The 16768-nt window shown below is 27.4% G+C and overlaps 1 protein-coding gene and 1 non-coding gene across 2 annotated transcripts in view; one reads left to right on the top strand and one right to left on the bottom strand.

Moving 5' to 3' along the window:
* The window catches only part of LOC142326986 (uncharacterized), a 38769-nt gene extending 26509 nt beyond the window's left edge, over window positions 1–12260 (bottom strand). The window contains exons 1-3 of the mRNA XM_075369716.1: window positions 12050–12260; window positions 9851–9949; window positions 2001–2108 (exon numbers count right to left, since the gene is read on the bottom strand). Coding sequence (XP_075225831.1) covers window positions 2001–2108; window positions 9851–9949; window positions 12050–12202 — 360 coding nt within the window. The 5' untranslated portion in view covers window positions 12203–12260. The remainder of the gene's footprint in view (window positions 1–2000; window positions 2109–9850; window positions 9950–12049) is intronic.
* Window positions 6612–6804, top strand: LOC142327144 (U2 spliceosomal RNA). Its single transcript, XR_012756934.1, has one exon. It is a non-coding gene; the product is annotated as a U2 spliceosomal RNA (small nuclear RNA).
* Window positions 12261–16768: the final 4508 nt, after the last annotated feature.

Genomic DNA, 16768 nt, shown 5'->3' with positions numbered 1-16768 from the left:
AATAATTTTTAAATCTTTTTCTCAATTTAATAACTAATGTCATCAATCCTTTGCTTTACCTAACTTAACATAACCTTTGAATTCTCCTAAACAGAATTCCTATCTTTTTTTCTGTCTTTACAGATTCCACTAATATCTAACCTTAACCTATCAATTTCTTGTTTTAAATTATTCATCAGATCACTCTTATTAACATGTTATATTTCATTCACCAAATGCTCCAGTTGTTTTTTATCCATCATACTTCTTTTTTCTGATGACTTACTTTTCCTTAATCAATGAGAAACATTTTCTGAGCAACAGATAGGAAGAAAAGGCACTGAGGAATATCTATCTTGATCTCCGGATTTAACAGTGAATAGGAACTTTAAAAATAATTGTGTGACAAAAACATAGTTAGTAAAATACAATACTAAAGAAGTTTACAATATTATTCTAGAAGAAACAATATATTGTGTCTATTTCTCTGTTATTATATTCTTCAACAATGCACTGATGTTAACAGTCATCATTTTGATTTTTGTAATTCTCAAAAAACTACCACAAGAGTTAACAATAAAAGAAATTGCTCCTTGGTAAGATCGTAAACTATACTTTGCAAAACACCGAAAATCTTAAGTAATAGTGTCCTAAAAGGATATCAATTAAGGATAAAATAACAGTAGCCAAAACCACTGAATTATGAGTAGGTGAGTGCAGTTCATCGGATACTGTTGGAATAATTTTTATGTCTAATAACTATAGTATCCATTTAAGATAAAAAAATATGGAAAAAATATAAAAGAGTTCTCACAAAATATTCCATATTTGAATAAATCTACCAAATTTATAAAAAGGTAAAATGAAAAGTATTATATGACTTTCTCAATTTTTAGTTTGTACTTTGCTTACATGTGGTATCTTTGCATCAAGTTAACAGTAATAATAACTACATTATTACTGTTTATTTCAATCATCAATCAATCATTCAATTGATTGAAATGAATCAATAATTTCAATAATCAATCATTTGACTGGTTTGATGCTTTGGCTGTTATTCCTTTCTGTTCTGTGTTCACATACTGTAACTTACATTCTCACTTATGTCTCAAAATGCAATTTTTGTATCTGCTTAGAATAAAGTTATTGAAATATAAGTTGTGCAAGAATTAGCTACTTTTTCTGTGTAAATAAACCATATTGTTTATTTTATCATTGCAACTTTATATTTTAAATAAATTAAGGAATTACTAACATGGTAATAATGTTTTTATACACATTATGAGTCAGGTAAGATTAAGTCTACACTGTAGCATTGGTTAGAGTTAGATACAAGCATTGAGATCTAATTTGTAAATGAATAACATTCTTTTAGATATAAATCTTCTATTAATTTTATTACAACTTATTATTATTTTTTTAAATAAATTAGATGCTAACTTGATTTTTGAAAATGGCAAATCTCTATGAAGTTAGATCTACTCACATTCTTGAATTTTTCTAACTAGTGCTGTTATTCTCATGGTCCCTTGATTTATGTTAAAAATAAAGTAAACAAAGTTGTTATAGATAAGAAAACACCAAATTCATGTTATATTGTAATCACAAGTTACCTTTTGAATGCTGTATTCTACCTGTAGTTATTTCAACTGATCCTGACGACATCTTCATATCAAGTTAACAGACCATATATTTATAATAAAAATTGAATGATTGCAAATTATTTTATATTGTATTCACTTTATGGCTAATTTTCTCTTAGTTTAATTTATGAATTTTATGTGGTTCTAATATACATGGTGTTTTCAGTTTTATTTTTATATAAAAAAGGAAATTATAATTTATATAAGCACAGTTTTCATCTAAAAAATAAAATTTAGCTTATTCCCCAATTTTTTAGTATTTTTTTGATTTTCATATCTAAGCCAAGCTATTTGCTGATACTTCCTATATAAGTAACATGTACGTTAATAAACATAATAAAAAAAATATTTTGCATGTAATTTAGCAAATAAACTTACAACAACATAAAATAATCCATTCACAATTCCATGATGTCTTCTTTCACTCCCAGCTGCTACATAATAGCCATCTTGTGATGCAGCAATGAAGAAAATTGCATCAAAAGCCTGTTGAATATGGAAGATAGTGTTATTATTTTTCAATTCATTATAAAATAAATTATAATAATAAAAATGTGTTGATACTTATCTCTTTGTAAATATAAGATCATATTTAAAACTGATTTAAAGAATTAGTATTGAATAATACTAGACAATGAATACTTATATGATTGTTTGTTTTGTAAGTGCAAAAAAAAAACTTCATCAAGGAAGCAACACGAAAGAGTCTTCCATAATATACATTTGGAATACAAGCTCAATAATAAAATAAATTTTATTGTTATTACACTGAAATATGTAGTAATTATAATTAACAACAGAAAAATAGTAGTTAATGAACGTACACTGTTCATACATAAATGAATGAAAATTTTGAATTTAGCAAAGGCAAGATAATAGAACATTCATTACCTGATAATAAAAAAAAATTCTTACTTAAGAATATTTTATAAAATAATACAGCAGGCCACAAAAAAAGAATTGTGGCACCTATATTTTGTTCAAAAATTGAGATTTTTGCCATTTTCCGATGCTTAAAATTGTTCTTAAGGGAAAGAAATTTGAAGACAGAAAAAAGATCAGAAGAAATGAGACAAGAGACCTTATGATGTTCACAAAAAATTACTTTGAAAAATGCTTGAAACAAAGAAAACATCGCTGGGATAAGTGTATTTCATCAGAAGGGGCTCACTTTGAAAAGAACAAGTTATTGAACTAAAGTTGACTACTTTTATTTTTATGAGCAAAGATCAAATATTTTTTGATCACCACATATAGTACTTTAATGTGTGTGGAGTTGGATTTTAAGAATGGTATCTGTTTTAGTTGTAGGTGTTCGTTATGTAAAATGATGCTACTGTTGTGTTTTGGGGTATGTTGATTTTCTAATGATCTTTCCTATATGACTGGCAATTTTGTAAGGATCTTAATAATTTACAATTCTCATTTTGTGAATGAAGATGTCATAACCAACTTCTTGATTTTTACTTCCTTGTACGAAGTAAAGGAAGTATTGTGGTTGCAAAAACTTATGGTTTTCAGATTTCAACAGAAATATCCATTTTGACCATCCCTGAATCCATTTTGACTAGTTTCAGCATGTCTGCACGTACATATGTATGTACGTACATACATATATATCTCGTATAACTCAAAAACGATTACCCACATGATGTTGAAATTTTGGATTTAGAACTGTTACATCTAATTGTGCACCTCATTTTTTAATTGCAATTGAGTGAATCAAAAGTGTTCGAAAAAGCCCAGAATCCAATAAAATTATGATTTTGAACTTTTTCTTAACTGCAGTAATAAGCCCTCATTGAAAGCTTTTCAACGATTTATCATAAGTGGTACTTATTTTCATTGGTTCCAGAGTTAGAGCGAAATTATATTTTAATTAGTGAAATATTTGGCTCTTAGAAGGGGAAGGCACATCCATTCGAATCAGACTTCATCTCATTTTTTTAACCTCTTTCCTTTAATTTATTTTTTTAACTTTTTTTCAATTTAATAAATCAATATTTATTATTAATTATTAATCTGTGATTGTAAAAAAAATTTACAATAATTAATAATTCAGTAATACAATAAAAAAAAATTATGAAAAAATCAGAGTTATTAGAAATAAAATTTTATGCACTTTTAAAAATGTGTATATGCAATTTAATAGGCATTATTACATAGGGTGTGTATGTATTACATGGTATAACTTAATAGATTTGGTGAAACATCTGATATTTAATATTAATTGAAAATTATAATTTAGAATCATATTATTTTTGGATTTTTATTTTTTTTTTTAATTAAATTTTTCTGGAATTTCTGTTTAATTTCATCTACATTAAAGTTAACTACTTTCTTAAAGTAACGTCTTTAAAGTTTTCTCCCTCTTTATATTTATCATCTTCTCTTAATCTTTTTACTCATTCTTTGGTTTTAACATTTGTTTTCTCTTTTTATTTATCATCTTTTCTTAATGTTTTTATTCTTTCTTTGCAACATTTTCTTCCTGTTATTTTTTTGTTTTTATTTGCAACATTTTCTTCCTTTTTATTCTTTCTTTGATTTTAACATTTTCTGTTCTAGTAATGTGAGTAATAAAGGGACTTTTACTCTATCCTAATATTTCATGTAAGATTGTTGGATTAATAATTGTAAATATATTTGATGTTAATAAAAACTAATATATCAGCAATTGTGTAACTGTCCACTTTATTTAAGAATTGGAGGATGATATCTCACTTTCAAATGAAATAAGTTTAAATGAAGTGCAGCAAAAAATGTGTATATATTATTTAATAGGCGAAAAAAGAAGTCATGTGGTGTCCAGAACAGAGTTTTTTAAATAAGATTTAATATGTCTGATAGATACTGCAGATAAAGATACTTCATGTTCCACCTTACAGCATCACAATGTACATTGCTTCTAATTTGCCCTGGTCAAATTCTTTCGATTTTAAGTTGATTGATTCTACTTTATTCTTTACTCTCTTCGATGAGTAAAGTAGAATCAGTGAAATGGCTAGCAGAAGATTTTGCTTTGCTTAAGTTATTGTTTTATTTTAAAAGTTTTAATTTTTAATTATGTAATTTTTATCTTTGTTTTAATTAAATTTTTACCTATTTATTCACTGAACTTTGTAATTTCAAACAATGTTTTATATATTTAAATTTTTTTTATATTTTATGCTTTTATCTCTTGTTTAGATTATAATTATAAATTTTTTATTTAAATAAAAGGTTTGAAATTTTTTAATTTTTTTAATGACAAGTTAAATTTAATTTAATAATTTAAAAAAAGATTTAATAGTTTAAAAATATTTTTAACATAAAATTATAATTGAATAGGAATATTTATGTTGTCATAAATTACAAGTTTTTGATGGTTTTGTAATATACATATATATAATATATCCATAATGTATATATGACATACATTTTATATATATATATATATGAAATATATGTAGCTGATGATGTAAATCAAATTCGTGAAAGTGCTTCTGTTATGTAATGAAATAAGGTAAGTCATCCTATTTCAATTGTTCTGTACTTAAATTATATATATATATGTTTTTATTTTAGTTATTTTTCTTTAAATTTATTTATTAACAGTTTACAGGGTAACACACCAAGTGACATGGTAACAAAAATCCTCTGCAGAGATGCCAAGGCACCTAGACGCAGTCTGGCTACTGGATACAAATGTTCCGATTAATGTGTCTTTTACTGACTCAGGCCTCGCACCCTTATACACCCTAGGTATAAGGAAACCACAATTTAAATGAATCTTATTTTCATACTCCTCATACCTCAACAGGTAATGAAAATTCATTTTTACCATTTGCTCCCCACCATGTGAAGGAAAGTAATAAACATACCTTTCTTCAAAAAGTCAGTAAAACTAAACCAAAAAAATTACCTAAAAACAAACATACAACCATAATTTTAACTAAACAAAGTTGTAATTTTCTATGAATAGGAAGAATAGTTTTGGCAGTTTCCTTTTTTCAACAAATATTAAAGACTGACGGCTATCAAAAAATTAAGATTTTTAGATTTTACAGGAAATGGTAACTTTCGAGATGGATGTAAACTTTAAAAAAATTGAAAAAAAAAAAACGGTTTTAATTAAAAAACTATTTTTTATTACCACAGACTATTCGAGAAGTATGGGGCAACAATCATTTTTTGGGTGGTGGTGAATAAAATAAATTTGTTTAATAATCTGTGATGTTTATAAAAATAAACTTCAGCTACAGTAAGAGAAATTGTTTGCTGAATTGCCCAAGTAAGGGTTAGCAATTTTATATCGGCCAGTGGAACCCGAGGTAGGCCGGTTAAAATTTCAGCACTATTTTCGACCAGTTTCTTACATATCGCTGTGACATACAGACATCCAGCCAAACCTAAGGAGCGGATAATTTTTTATCTGTAATAAAAAGAGATGATTTAGTCTTTAAATGTACTAGTTTAGTTGTCATAATAGAATAAATTTTAGTAACAAATCCTGAGAAATTCAGGAAAAGATGAGAGAGTAACCTAAAATTATTATAATAAACATAATCTGTTTTCAGTTATGTAATCTCGAAATCAAAATTGACAAAATAATAAAATCGTAAATGTGTACCTAATATGAATTTGTAAGATGAATGGGTCTATTTATGAAGTAATATTTTAAAGTACAAAGTACTATACAAAGTACAAGTACTTTGTATAGCGGTTGTTGTAAGATATTGATAAATACTTTAGTTTGTAAAACTGATACAGATAGCGTCGTTGTATATACTTAATTTAATATAATTGATTATTTTAAACGTATTTTTAGTGTTTTAAATCTAATTGTTGATAAATCATCAAACTACTTAAATATTTTCCTACAATTTTCTTTATTGAAAATCTTTTTTTATTACATTATAATTAAAATAATATTAAAAATATGATAACTTCTCGGATGATTCATTTGTAAAGTTTCGGAGCGGGTGCGTCGGTGTTAGTGGTTTCTGTATCGCTTCTCGGCCTCTTGGCTAAGATCAAAGTGTAGTATCTGTTCTTATCAGCTTAATATCTGATACGCCCGGCATTGCTGGGCCAGAATATTAAACTGATTTTTGGAAAATGACGGAGTGCTAGGGGCTTGCTCCACCTCTGTCGCGGGTTGACCCGGTATTGCAGTACCGCCGGGACCGGCCCACCTAAATCTAGTTAATATGGTGTAATGACAATTTAAACGCTTTTGATATCAGGCTCATTACAGTGTTAAAATTTAGGGGGAGCAGGGTTCCCTTTTTTCGCAGAATATTTGACGTGAATCATACACCAGTACGGTTTGAAAGTTAGTAACAGATATATAAAGATGTCCGTCTCTAACTTTCAAATTATTTAGAAGCAGGATTTTTAACATTTTCTGAATTACGCACAATTATTATTATTTTATTTTCTTATTATTTCGATTAAGTTCGAAATAAAATCTCAGGCGCAAGTCGACGTTTGTTTACTAGTAGATCTCAAGAGTCGCGAATTTAAATTATTTGTTAACGCGCGACTATTATAAATAAATAAATAAGAAATTTAATTTACGGTAGGCTTTTTACTACCCTGAATTAACACCGGTTCTCGTCCGATCGCCGCAACGTCGGGAACGGGGGGTTACTTGGATGTGACCGCTTGGGAATACCGCCGCATGCTTGGGCATCTCTTTATATCAAAAGGATTTTTCTTAGTACAGCAGGTAAATAAAGACCAACCGAACCAGCTGCAGTTATTTCTTCATCGTATTTAAGACAAACATCTACTATAAATATATTTTAACGGTTTCCATTAAAAAAAATTTTTTTATTAAATATTTCACTTTTTATATTTTTTAAGCCCTTAGTTTTAATTGTTGAAGCCTAAGTTCATAAAAAAAAAAAATCAAATTTTTTAAAATTTGTTTATTAAATTAAAATTACAAATTAGAAGAAAAATTATATTTTTTTGACTTTTTGAAAATTTCAAGATTTTTGGATCGGGTGATTTTTTTTTAATAATTAAAATATTCAATAAAATGATTACCGTTTAATATATTAAATCAAAATTAAAAAAAAGATCGGATTTTATTTAAACATCTTTGAGCTCCCCATTAGGGTTAGGCAATTAAGTTACTTTCGAGCATTAAAAATTTGAAAATGCAAAAAAAAGAAAATTTATAAGTTTTTCCATAATGAAGAGAAACTGTACGGATAAAATTCATGTTTAGGACAATAATCCCTAAGTGGTGATAATAAATTTAAAAAAATCCTGGCAGTTCTAGGAGAGAAGATCAACTTTTCATTCATTTAGTACTTTCTTTTAATTGAAGTTAATATGACTGATAGATATTGCAGATAAAGAAAATTTCAGCGTTCAAAATAACAGCATCATAACGAACGTTGCTTCTAACTTGCCCCGCTCAATTTCTTTCGATCTATGTTGATCGTAACTCAAGAACGACTCGGCCAATCATCAAATTTTCACGTGCTCAACTTAAGGTACTTTACTACAACATATCTAAATTTTGAATAGAATTTTTGTGCTTGGAACATTTGAATAATGTTTGACGTATATTCTTTACTAGTTAGTTAAATCTATTTATTTTGGTTTTTTACTTCCTTGTACAAAGTAAAAGAAATATTGTAATTGCAAAAAATTCCAGTTTTCAGATTTCAATGGAAATATCCATTTTGACTAATTTCGGCATAACATCTGTACGTATGTATCTTGCATAACTAAAAAACGATTAGCAATAGAATGTTGAAATTTTGGATTTATGGCTGTTGTAACACCCAGTTGTGCCCTTTTTGATTGCAATCGACTTGACCAAAAAAGCCCAAAATCCAAAAAGATTAGAATTTTTTACTGTTTCTTAACTTTAGTAATAAGCCCTCATTGAGAGCTTTTCAATGTTGTATCATAAGTGGTACTTATCTTCATTGGTTCCAGAGTTATAGCCAAATAAAATTTTAATTAATAAAATTTTTGGATCTTATAAGGGGAAGAATTGGTACGTAATTGGTACGAATCAGAATTCATTTCCTTTTTTTTCACTCTTTTTTTAATTTATATATATTGATTTATTAATAATTATTAACCTTTGATTGTAAAAAAAATTACTATAACTGATAATTCAATAATAACAATAAAAAAAAAAGAAATCAGAAGTTAGTGAAATAAAATTTTATGTAATTTTCTTTAAAAAATGTGTATATGTAATTTAATAGGCATTCAAGGAGTGATGTAACATCCACATCAAATTTTTTGTGAATTTTTAAAGTGTGTTTTTTTTTGGTTGCTTTTTATGTTTGTGAAGTCAAGATAATTTATTTATTACATTTGTTTTACTTCTAACATTGCATTTATGATGAATATTATTTATATTTATGTTAACTGTAGTTCCCATTGTCTTGTGTTGGAGGTTCTAGTATATTATTTTGAATTTTACATTATTTCACATGTTCACAAAATAATTGACAACAAATCACCCAACCTTACACAAACTACTTGATTTTAGAAGAATATCCATAGATTACTTAACACACCCATGTTACCTGAAGATCATGTAGGACTCGACTTTATATTTACTGAATACATAAAAATGATCATGAGAGTATCAACTGTGGTACACTTACAACAAAATAAATAAAATAAAAGAAAGATAAATATAAAGTATGTTTCATTAATATTAATACAGTAAACTAAAACTCGAAGAGAATAATTTATAAATTAAACAAATTTCAGTTCAATATATGCTTCAAAACAAAAGCAAAAGAAAACAGCTGCTGGAGTATTTATAATGAACTGCTGAAACTACATATGTTCTACACAGGAAAAGTGGGGTGCAGTTTCAAACAAAGATGTAATGAACATGTGAAAGCTTTCCATTGCAACAGAGAGTCAACATTTACCAACTATCTCACAAATTCAAAACACAAATCCAACTACATTAACAGAAATGATATTCTATACATGCTGTGTCATTCATTATCTTTTTTTTTGCTATTAGTTATTATTTTTTTAAAAGTAGACACTGTTCTTCCTTTTTACTTCCTTGTACGAAATAAAGGAAGTATTATGATTGCCAAAAATTTCGGTTTTCAGATTTCAATGGAAATATCCATTTTGACTAATTTCGGCGTGACGTCTGTACGTACATGTGTCAATTAGCCGTAGTTGATAGTTTTATATAAAATTATACATGAAAATTTAGTCTAATATAAGTAATTTATTACCTGAGGTAACTCTGATAATTTTTGTGGTTGGTCAATATTGTCATCAAAACTGATTTCTCTGTATGATGTTGAATATTTCTGAGTTTTTGTTCGTTGCCACTGAAATGGCAAATAAAAAATATTATAAAACATAATACCAATTTTTATTAATTTAACAATAGTAATGAAATAATAAAAGTAACTTAATCTTTACATGTAAATCAGCGTATCCTTATACATGTATGTATTTAAATATTGATGTTGCTTAAAACTCTGGAACCACAGGAGTAACTTAATGACTCTTCTACCAATGTTTTTACTGAGGTTTGAAGATGGTTTCAAATGTAAATTTATCTAAATAATTTGATTATTATAGTACAAACTTAAAGAGAGAGAGAGAGAGAGAGAGAGTGTGTGTCATATTTTATTAAATCATTTTTTTTGTAATATTTTGAGTTGTTGACTGAATCATGTTATTTAGATGTAAATATACTGATGTGTGTAGCAATATACAAAATAAAAATGTTGTATAGTATATCTTATTTTCATTTATGTAAAAAAATACATACAAGTTGTATGGACTTATAATATTTTTTCACTGTTAAAATAATACAAAATATCAAAATAATGCAAAATAGCAGTCCATTGGATTACTCAATCATATCTAATTGAGAATTTTTTTAAAATTAACAGTGGCAGTCTATAAATATTTACAGTCAAATATAATAAGTGTAAATTTACGCATTGAATCAGTGAGTTTTTTCAGAAATAAAATTAAAATACAAATGAAGTTTATCATTAAAAAGAACTGAAGATAAGTACGACTTAAAGCTTACTGGAAGTAACATTCAATTCATCCATTAAGAGATGGCAAGTGTTAATAACTCCATGAAAACTGTGATGGTTAATTGATCATGGAGGAGACCTCTTGACAATTCTATTAAAAGAACACAAGAATCAAATAACATTTCATTTCCCTGTGCCTAGATTGAGATCTTTATGATTAAGTATTTGAGTACTTAATTGATTAGGATTTAATTAAAAGATCAAGAGGAAACCAAAGAAGAAGAATGTAAGACAAGGTTTCAAAGCAATAGGTAAATCATGAGATAGCGAGATACTGTTACCTCATTGAAGATCTTAAGGTGAAAAAATGCTTTCTACCTGATAAGCTCAGATTGCATGGATTTCAATCAAAAATAAAACAAAAGTGTTTTATTATTAAAAAAAGTTACTACTTATTATTCACTAATAAAATTATTATTCAGTTCTGAAATGTTATTTCGGTAACATTTTTAAGTTTTATAACCTAATTTGTAGTTTTACTACTTGAGATCTATATATTACAAGTCATGTATATTACATCATGATACGGTATCATGAATATGGTTTATGAAAACTGGTGTTTTCATAGTAAGTAATATAACCATGTTATCTATTAGTCAATGAATTCATACCATGTCATTCTTATTCATGGCCATATAATAATTCAGTATTCATAAATAATCTGCTAGAAGGTTTAACTTTCAGTTTTCAGTCGATATAAAAAAAGGTGAGAGAATTATTGTTCTTGGTTTCTGGTATTTGATATCAAATGAAAATCTGATAGTAATTTGATAATGTAATTAAATTTTGATAAAAGAATAGCTTTTTCTAACAAGATTTTTTAGATGGTGGGAGACAGCATCCTAAACAACCTCATGGTTTTACAATGTTTTGAATATCTCAGGGAGTAGAAATTAAAGAGCATGAAGTTAAATAAAAATGGCTATTTTCAAAGTCACATAAAAAAGAAGAAAAAAAGGTCACATAAAGAAGGAGGGGTTCCTTTTTTATGTTCTATCTTCTATCGAAAATTTGGAATCACACCTTTCTCGGCACATCACAACTTTAATATCTGTAGGACTAAATAATTTTTGAAACCATTCTTTCAAATTCCTGAGTCGTGACATCCTTCTCATCCTTTTACCATTCAATTTCCCCTGAATTATTAAATTAAGTAAAGAGTATTTTTCCCAACAACATGTGTGAATACACAAAGAAGGTGATAAAACATAGAGGTGTTGATGACTAAAAATATGAAAAAAATCTTCTGGAAGCAAAATTTTTGTATTTAAAAAATAATTAGTTTTAGAAATTAAAACAAAAAAAATTAAACTTTAAATAATGAATGTATACTTTATTATGTAAAGTATAAAATCTTTTAAACAGATTTCTTACCTTTCTCCACAATAAACTTGTACGAATAATTATATACTTTAAAAAAAACCATTTACCACGCTGCTTATAAATTCCAAAAATAGGTTCAGGATCTTTTAAATTATAAAAATAAACGCATAAAATTGAAAATAAGAATATGAAAAATGCTAACATTTCTTTGCAGTAAATTGGTTAGTTTATAGTTAAGTAATGTATTTTACTTAAAATTTTCAAGACTACTTTGACAAGTTGTTAAAGTGATAAGATATGAATTTGTATTAATTTTTATATCTTAAAACCAATTCATTTATTCTGCTTAAAATAAATTAAGGTTTTATATATATAAAATAATAAACACTTTATTACAACAAATTTATATTTTGTGATATACAGCTTATTAAGAACAAAGTGATATTGATAAGAGAGTCAAAGGTCTTAGATCAATTCTCTATGTACTTCTCAGCTAATGTAAACAAATAAATATTTATTTTGATTGTTATATAATAATACATTATGCAGATCATACCAGGATTTCAAATCAATATAATTTCAATAAACAACAATAATATGTCACTTATTCTTAATAAAGTATCAAAATCTCAAAACTGATTTTAAATGATGAATTAGATTTTTCTTTTTTTCCAACTATGTATTAATTCTTTTTCTATTTAGCCTCTGGAACTACCATAAGGTATTACGTCCGAGGATATGTATGAATGTAAATGAAATATAGTCTTGTACAGTCTCAAGTCGACCATTACTGAGATCTGTGGTTAATTAAAACCCACCACCAAAGAACACCCTATAAACTGTATATTCAGTAATATTTATTTGACAAAAACTGGGTAAAGTGAAAAATATGTAACTTAATGGTACTTACTTTTATTTTATGTTTCAGATGTTTTTCATTAATCTTTTAGTTTTTCTATTATTAATATTTCTCTACCACAAATGATTATAATTTTATAAATATCAAGAAAAATTTACTAAATTTAAAGCTATATTGCATAATAAAAATTACTTCACCTAAATTAAACATATACGATTTCAATTTTATTTTTCAATACATTTTCTCTATTTTTCTTTTTGTTCTTTTCCCTTCCTCTAACTTTAAGTTAAATTCCTTCCAAGTATCAGAATTATTTTCAAACTTTATTTTATAAACTTTCATTATTATAAATTAAAACAATCTTAAAATCTAATATGTTTAATTTTTTTAAGTGTTTTATTAGTCTACCGGGTTGGTCTAATGGTTAAGTCGTCGTCACAAATCAATTGTTTAATAGTTGATTTTCGAAATCTAAGGTTCTGAGATTTTATACGGATTTGAATAGTAGACAGTAAATACCGAATACCGGTGTTCTTCGGTGGTTGGGTTCAATTAACCACACGTCTCAGGAATGGTCAGCCTAAGTCTGTACAAGACTACACCTCATTTACATATCATCCTTGCCTACTGTTCACTAGTTGAACAGATTGCAACGTACCCATTAGGAAAAAGATGTTCTATTAATTATCACTTTAATTTTAGTTTTTATTTTTTAAAGGTGATAAAATTTGGACGACTTGTACACATAAGATTCAGAATAAACAAATAAAAACACAAAAAATCGCATTGCTAATTAAGACGAGTGTGAGTGTATCTAAGCTCTCGTAACTGAAATATTTTTTCTGAATGAAAGACAATCCTTACTTTTTTGAGGAAATCGAACACCATCCGCCTCATGTAATGATTTCGGCTAGGATTACAGCTGAACATCTCCTTGGCCCATATTTTTTCCATGGTGCAGTTAATCAACACAGTTATCCGAGAATGATCGACGAGTGGTTGTTTCCAGAATTAACGGCAAAAGGGATCGCTGACATCAATACGTTTCAGCAAGACGGTGCTCCAGCGCATTTTGCTTTGAATGTCCGCAGACGCCTCAATGAAATTTTTCCAAATCGCTGGACCAGAGGTGGGTCAGAAGAGTTACCTGCTACATTGCCTTGACCAGTAAGAAGCCCTGACCTCATCACACCAGAAATGCAATTAAGCTAAAACGTTTAATAACAGTAGAAAAAAAAAACATTAATTTGATGAAGCAGAACTTTAATATTTCAATAAACTCATTAAAAAATTTCAACATCAATTAGTTACTTTAATTATTAAAAATACGCAACAATTTTATCCAGCAAGAAGAAGAGAAATAACAATAATTTCAACGAGAGATAAAAATGGAGAATCAATCAATTGAATGTAACTAATAGATAATTTATATTTTTACTGAAAAAGAATCGATTATTTTTGTAATACATAATGATAAATATAATGTATTTTTTAATCGATCATCTCTGTTGATTTTTCATTTACAAAATGAATTATGTTCACAGTATGTCAAATATACAGTATTAAATTATTGTACTGTTAAATCTCAAATGGAATTTCATTTTTCTGAAACTTATATGATCTGGATTGCATAGAATTCATGTAATTACTACATAAGAAACATAAGACCATTTTTTACATTGAGTTCTCATAAAATATTTAAATATGTAACACATTCAAGTATTGTAGGTTTTTATTCACTTCTAGTTTAAACTGACAAACATCTTAAAAAAAGTAGGTCGTATTATAAAAATTGTTTGTAGGCACTAAATACGTTTTTTTGTGGGTAACTGCTATCAGTTACAATAACATACTTCTACAAAGATGGTATAGTATGAACAACTGTTCAAGGGTAGTTGCATATAAATAGTTACAAAAACATTGTTCTTAATCATCCTGATTTATTCAGTACCTTTTTTGTGTTGAGTTGTTGGATAAGGTATAAACTTCATCTTTTTAGAATGTATTGGTTATGAAAAAAGTACATGAAATGTTTCAGGTAAAAGCAACCTGGAAGGGTGATATGAAGTAAGGATATTTGCTGAGGCAAAGTTAGATTAAATAACCTAACTTCTGTAAATCTAATCGCAGATACGGTAAATAGTGTGGTGAACAAACATCTATTTTTGGCTAATAACTGTAGAAATTTGCTACATGGTGTTAAAAGATAAAATATTTGTTTCTGTTTGTACTCTTTCCTAGATTGTTGTTTAAGGGTGTGTATCAAATAAAAATTTTGCCCATTATTGATGTTATTAATTTTTAATACTAAAATTTTAAAAAGATATTGTATAATAAAAAGGGTACATTTATTATTAAAATACTTAACGTGGAAAGAAAATATTTTCTAGTTTATAATAAAAGATTCATTATTTTATTTTTAAGTTCCATGTTCATGAGAATCAACAAAATAACATCTGTGAAAATCAGTACATTTTAACATTTTTTTTCTATTTTAATTTTTTTATCACATTAATACGTATTCACTGAAAATTTACATTTACAGAAAAATAATCATCATAGATCTGATTCTGTGAATTTTAATCCAGTTGGTAGCAGCTGGTATTTTTGAATATTTATCTATATGTAAATGATTGGGAGGCCACGAACAGTTTCATGAATTACACAAATGATTTCAGGTGGATTTTGAAATATGTGGTGGTTAATTAATCAAAATAAAATGAAAAAATGTACGTTTATTGAATTGGAGTAAAATTTTTACTTTAATACATTTTCAGTGGATCTTCCTCCTTCTGGGACTTAATATATACAACAATTAACAACAATGATCTATGTTGTTATTAAGTTAGCGCTAAAATAAAACTGAACTTTTGTGATGTATGAAAATGAAGTACATCTTTATTATTGTAGATGACAGCAACAATTTTCATAAAAGTATCATTTTTAAATTAAATTTGTTGATTTTTTAAGTTCAACTAAGTATTTATACCAGATTATTGAATTTACCAATTTTATATTAACTTGATAAAGAATGAAAAAAAAAATTCATTGAACAATTGATCAAAACGATTAAAATAGTAGATAGTAAATAGTGAAACAAAATTCAATTTTATAAACAGTCCACCTCTCGCTTTTTTCTGTTTAGCCTTTGGAACCACCGTAAGGTATTACTTCAGAGGATGATATGTATGAATGTAAATGAAGTGCAGTCTTGTACAGTCTCAGGTCCACCATTCCCAAGATGTGTGGTTGAAAACCCAGCCACCAAAGAACACCACTATCCACGATCTAGTATTGAAATCCTTATAAAAGTAACTGCTTTTATTAGGATTTATCAGCCCATCCAGGGCTGGTCTAACTGGTTAACTCATCGTACAAATCAGTTGTTTAACAGCTGATTTTCAAAATTGAACTGTACAAATTTGAATACTAGGCAGTGGATACCAGTGTACTTTGGTGGATGGGGTTCGATTAACCCCACATCTCAGGAATGGTTAGCCTGAATTTGTACAAGACTACACCTCACTTACGTGAAATATATAATTTGACTGGGGGGGGAGGAGGTTTGCTTATTACTCACTAATTAAATAAATTGCAACCCACTAGGTTGGTCTAGTGGTGAACGCATCTTCCCAAGTCAGCTGATTAGGAAGTCGAGAGTTCCAGCATTCAATTCCTAGTAAAATCAGTTATTTTTACACGGATTTGAATACTAAATCATGGTTACCGGTGTTCTTTGGTCGTTTCAATTAACCACACACTCAGGAATGGTCGAACTGAGACTGTACAACACTACATTTCATTTATACACATACATATCTGCCTCTGAAGTATTATCTGAACGGTAATTACCGAAGGCTAAACAGGAAAAAGAAAGAAAGAAGTTAAACAAATTGAAATAGACACATTAA

Source organism: Lycorma delicatula, chromosome 6, assembly GCF_047948215.1.
Source record: "Lycorma delicatula isolate Av1 chromosome 6, ASM4794821v1, whole genome shotgun sequence".
NCBI classification, from domain to species: domain Eukaryota; kingdom Metazoa; phylum Arthropoda; class Insecta; order Hemiptera; family Fulgoridae; genus Lycorma; species Lycorma delicatula.
This window is presented reverse-complemented; position numbering and strand designations above follow the sequence as displayed.